At 39.7% G+C, this 6,001-nt stretch overlaps 1 protein-coding gene across 4 annotated transcripts in view; it reads left to right on the top strand.

Moving 5' to 3' along the window:
* The window catches only part of LOC144956978 (uncharacterized), a 51,289-nt gene extending 46,737 nt beyond the window's left edge, over positions 1-4,552 (top strand). For all 4 annotated transcript variants that reach the window (XM_078887856.1, XM_078887854.1, XM_078887855.1 and 1 more), the window contains one exon: positions 1-4,552. This exon is cut by the window's left edge and continues 1,446 nt beyond it. In XM_078887856.1, the coding sequence (XP_078743982.1) occupies positions 1-2,675 (2,675 nt within the window). In that variant the 3' untranslated portion in view covers positions 2,676-4,552.
* Positions 4,553-6,001: the final 1,449 nt, after the last annotated feature.

Below are 6,001 nucleotides of genomic sequence, written 5' to 3'. Positions count from 1 at the left end.
GTTCTTCTACCTCAACTACCACAACTCCCTCCATTCCTTCTATCACCACTTCAGCTACTACCCCTGGCTTTCACATACAATCAACACCATCACCCGTAACAGCTTCATCATTTTCGTGGTCACTGTCATCACCAGCTCCTCCAGCAACTGCTAACGTTCCCCTGTCTCATATAAATCATCCTCATCAACAACAACAACAATCATCTTTAAATGATGACGATGACTACACACCATATGCTCCTGCAAGTAATACGATTACAAATACAACACCAACTTTGACAGTTAATACTACCTCAGCTCATCACCAGCATCAATCAGCAACAAGATCTTCAAGACAAAATGATTCCGATTACACTCCTTTTGCACCTGCTGTGGGAGGAGGAGGAGGAGGAGGAGGTATAGGAGGAATAGCACCCATATCTCATCCTCAATACCACAACAGCAACCCAACCTCTTTCCCCAAATCTTCCTCCTCCTCATCCCCAAAGCAACCTGCATCTTCCTCGTCAAGTAGAAAACACCTCCAACAATCGGCAGACGGCGAATCGGATTATGTGGGATACGATCCCTCGCCTCGTCAACCACAGTCCAGTGCTTTCACCACTAGTCAACCTGCTCCTTCTTCTGCTGCTTACCACTTCCAGTCCTCTGCATCAGCGGATGTTCTTTCCAGGCATAAAACTCCCAAAGTTCAACACCATTCGTCTTTGGACTCTGCCAGCAGACAAGATCCTAATGCAAGTTCTGTCAGTGGTGGTATTCACACCAGTACAAGTCTCACATTTGATCCTGCACACTCTTCATCTACTTCACCAGGCAATCTACCTCGTGATGGCACTGCAATGTTGCAGCCATCCTCATGTTCATCATCCTCATCATCCCCAAGAGCAGTGTTAAACCCAGCACAGTTGACATTCTCATATGCTGCTCCACAACCAAAGAAACCTGAAAATAATAATAAAGATGATAGCGAATATTTGGAATTTAACCCTGCCAAGCCAAAAACAACCACTAATGTATCCAATGCTAGCAGTAGTCATAAAAATTCTGCAAGTGGTGTTGATGTTGGTGGTTCTTTAATGAAAGCTACAAGTTTGATTAAAACTGATGATTCTAATCTCATGGAAATGACGACTCCTTTGACAGTGGATATAACAACATCATTATCATCTCAATCACCATCAACAGCATCGCCATCACCATCACCGTCACTTTCATTATCCAAGACCCAAAGCAATTCTATTCCTAAGAATATACCTCATTCAGCATTGACTTCACCATCCAACCAACCTAAGTCTGAAAAGCAAGGTGGTCAAAAACAGCATCACGTGTCCTCCTCACCCCTTTCTTGCATTACAACCACCCACCTCAGCAACTGCAACACAGTCACAACCAACACCACTAACAACAACAACAACAACAAAAACAATTCCCAAATGTCCCCGAGTTGTCATTCCTCCTCTCCATCCCCATCCCCATCCCCATCCCCGCAGCTGTCATCCCAACTTCCAACAGTGTCGGAGAACAACCCTCCTTGGAACATGACAGCTGCTGCAACAACAAACCCCTCACCATCATCATCAACAACACGCCAGAAACACGCCAGTGGTTCATCCACATCATCCCAAAAATCTCGACGCATATCGGGTGATTCATCGTCAGACAACAGCGGCAGCAACAACAACAATAATAAATCATTGCGAAAAACCAGCAAATCAGATTCCAATTCCTCTATCTCCTCAAGTGGGTCTAAAAATAGCAATAATAACAGTGGGGGTAGACGCAGAGTGCCCAGTGGTGAAAAAACACCTCAATCTGGGAGTGCTGAGAAAAGCCCCCTTATATCGCCATCATCCAGATCCAAAGAAGAGTTCTTTTGTGGCTCTCCCAGTATGTGTTCAGGGAAAAGTCTAGAGGCCAAGATGGTGACTGTCGAATCAAAAATAAGACATAGTGTCGGGGATGTGACACCATCTTCTAGTGGTAATAGCAGTGGTGGAGAGGGCAGTGGTTTAATCAGACCGGGCAGTACTCCATGCTTTCATAATATGGACACAGAGTCATCCTCGTCATCATCTTCATCTGGTGGGGAAAACAGGTTGGTAGGTGGCAGGAGTGGAAGTGGCTCAAATGTCTCCAATACAACAGGAAATGAAAGTATAGGTAGTGGCACTGGTGGCAGTGGAAGTCAAAGGTCATCTGGTCAGTCAAGTGGATCGAGGAGTCGACACAGTTTGTCCGATTTGGGAGCCTATCAGCAGATGAGTGGTCATTTGAACGAGTGCAGTAGTAGTGGTGGAGGAAGTGGTGATAGTTGTGGTAGTGGCAGTTTATTGTCTAATCCCTCACTTGGTAATCCAGGGTTAAGTAATGCCCAAGCCGGAAGTGGCAATGAGAAGCCTCTGAATTATGCTCAGCTTGACTTGAGTGCAAGTGGAAGTGGTAGTACTTTAGGTGGTATTAGTGGTGGTGGTAGTGGTGGAAGTTGTAACAGTAGCAGTGGAGGTACAAGTTCAGATGTCAAGTCTAGGAATTCATCAGATGGTGATGAGAAGCAACCACCTCTGTCTTATGCGAAGATTGATTTTGTCAAGTCTCAGAACATGAACAAGGCAATGGGCGGTGGTAGTGGTGGTAGCGGTGGTGGTGGTGATGTTAGTGCGTCTAAGATGTGATCTACCAAAGAACCCAAATTAACATTAGCAAGGATTGTAAAAATACTGTATCATATATGTCTTTTTAAACTATAATGAAATATACAAAACAGTGCATTTTATATTCTGTGATGGCACAATGTTTTTGATCATGATGTGATGATGAGACTATGATTATGATGATGGTGAAATGTCTTGATTTTATGAATTTTACAATCTACAGTGATAGTGATATACAAATATAGCGAAAAGCAAAAACAAAAGGTGCATTTTAGTGTACAACAATATACACTTGTATTTGTTTTATTCAACATTTAGTTTCTCAATACTCGTACAAATGAGATTTTAAAAAGTTCTATGTCTGAGAATGTATCACTGCGTTTATAATAGTTCATGTTCATAAATTATTGAAATAGGATATTTTATGTGATAAGATAATTACTGTGGAGCATGGACTCAAATCTCAAATTCATCTGGGCTGGCCCCTTGTGTTCCAAGATATCTTCTTCTTCTTCTTCTTCTTCTTCGTCTTGTGGAAACCTCCAATATTGTCGAGGATCACTCCACAGTTGGTAGGGTTTTACATTTTAAACTTGCTAAAACTCTGCACATAATACTAATTTTTAAAAAAAACACACATAGATTAAAAAACCACGTTGTGAACCCTAGCGATCGCGTGAAGGCATGTTGGCAACCGTTTTCAGCGACTTCAGCTGGGAGGCTATTCCATAGTCGGGCAGTGGAAGGGAAAAACGAATACATATTCCTGCATTTTAAATTTCTTGCTGCAGACCTGTATACCACTGCAAGCATTTGCATAGCGGCCAACCATCCTGACTCCCAGAGTGGCCAGGGAGGTACATACTGTGTCTTCTATCCCCCTATGTCTGTTTTCCAACATGCTTTCTGTCTTTGTCTTGGAATGGGATTAAGGGTTTTGTCCTGGCCGGAGTCCTAGCTGGGAGGGAAACAGTCAAATGCATAGTTATTGTTTTGGGAGATGATATTTTTTTCCTTGTAAATCATCTCTCTGTTATGTATTATTTTATTTGTTATTTTTAATGTATAATGTAAGCATTTGAGTGTATTCCTCTTTGTTGGATTTTGTGCTTGTGTCTGGATGAGACTTTTAGGTCTGGGTGGGGATCCTGACCTCCCATAGCGGGCAGGGAGGTACATACTGTGTCTTCTAGCCCCTTATATCTGTTTTCCAACATGCTTTCTGTCTTTGTCTCGGAATGAGATTACTTGGTTTTGTCCTGGCGCTGGCTGGAGTCCTAGCTGGGAGGGAAACAGTCAAATGCATAGTTATTGTTTTGGGAGATGATATTTTTTTCCTTGTAAATCATCTCTCTGTTATATATTATTATTTTTATTTTGAATGTGTAATGTAAGCATTTGAGTGTGTTCCTCTTTGTTGGATTTTGTGCTTGTGTCCAGATGAGACTTCTAGGTGATCTCAAACTAAGTACATTGGTGGTATGCTCTTGGAATCTACATCTGATCCCAATTTGTTCTCAGTTCCCCTTTGTCTTACTTTTTCTTTGGTGCTTTAATTGTAATTCTAGAACTTTTTACCATCCTATTTTATTCCTTTTTACTGGCGCTGATATAACCTAAATGTGTTGCAAGCGCCTTAAAACCCTTAAAAACAAAAAACAAACAACAACAAACAGACTTATAGGTGATCTCAAACTAAGTACATTGGTGGTATACTCTTGGAATTACATCTGATCTCTATTTGAACCAATTCCCCTATGTCTTACTTTTTCTTGGATGCTTTAATTGTAATTCTAGAACTTTTTACTATCCCATTTCTTCCTTTTTTACTGTCGCTGATATAACCTTAATGTGCTGCAAGCGCTATAAAACCCTTAAAAACATAAAAACAAAACAAACAACCATCCTGATAAAATTGGGACTGTCCCGATTTGGCAATCTCCAGGAAAACAAAAAAAAGAATTAGACTGCTTATACTTACCTGTATATGGAAATGACTCCATGTCCCAGTATTATGATTTTTTGACCAACAAATTAAAACAAGGAACAGACAAATAAGAGAGTTTTTAAGGTAGGCTTGAATGTATAGCAATCTCAATCTAGATAGTATTTTATGATAGTCCAAACATACTGCCATCTTGGGTCATGATTGTATGGTGCAATATGGTGTCACATTTTAGCTCTTTGAAAAGTTGGCCCCTGTGCATTTGTCACCTTCTGTCTCACCTTGTGTTATGTCCGAGTGAGTTAGCTGACAAAAAGTTGAAGTTAGATTTTAAATGAAACGAAATATGAAATGTCTTTTTTTATTTTTGCCCTTTAAGAAACGGTATTCTTTCTCATTGATGAAACAAATTTAACCCAAGGCTCCTATTTCATACTTACTATAAAATCAATTTTCAGCACATTAAATGACTCTGACATCAAACTTGTTTTGAGACAGTGGTGGTTCACATTTCATAGAATTCATAAAAGGGAAAAACTTTAGTCTTAAACTGAATAGATTAAATCAATCGTGTTATGTAATGTCATTGTTCATTTAAGTTCCTCACATGTTTTTTGTCAAATCTTTAAGAAAAGTAAGTCTTCGCGTTGAACATAGGCGCACACTCAACCAGCTTCCTTTTTTTTTACTTGCGCTGAAATGATCTAAAGGTGTCACTCACAAGAGCGGTAAAATATCTAAATTTTAAGATGAAGAGCAAAATGTGCTTACACTTAATGTGATTACAATATTGCCGTATACTTTATTCTGAGCTGCCAACTCCTAGTTTAGAAAAAGATTGTTGTTTTTTTTATATAGGGTTATCACTATCTACTATCACTTTTTTTTCTCTAAGGTTTTAAACTAAGATTTTGAAAATATTGTTTTCCCCTTCTTTGACAATTTAGTTGTGTTTGCGCAAAGTAATATATCTGAGAGTATTTAAATGTTATATATGGCATATTTCTGTATTTCTGATGTAATACACAGCAATAATTCTTGGGATTTATTTTGTTGTTGTTGAAGACAAGAGTATTTGTGCATCGGACAACAGAGAGCAGGACCACCAATAAAGAGACAAACCAATTCAACTACTTAGGAACAACTGTACAAAGAGATGGAGGTTAAGAAGAGGACACAGGCAGGCTGGAATAATTGGATGAAGGTAACTGGGGTTATGTGTGACAAACGAATTTCCGCAAAGCTGAAGGGGAAAATATATACAACAGTTGTCAGACCAGCAATGTTATGTGGACTAGAGACAGCAGATACAACAAAGAAACAAAGAAGTTGAAGTGCATAAATTAGGATGTTGAGATGGTCACTTGGCGAGACAGAAAAGATACAGTGAGAAATGAACAAA

This window comes from Berghia stephanieae, chromosome 11 (assembly GCF_034508935.2).
Source record: "Berghia stephanieae isolate SIO BIC M18660-M18661 chromosome 11, UCSD_Bste_1.3, whole genome shotgun sequence".
NCBI classification, from domain to species: Eukaryota; Metazoa; Mollusca; class Gastropoda; order Nudibranchia; family Aeolidiidae; genus Berghia; species Berghia stephanieae.
This window is presented reverse-complemented; position numbering and strand designations above follow the sequence as displayed.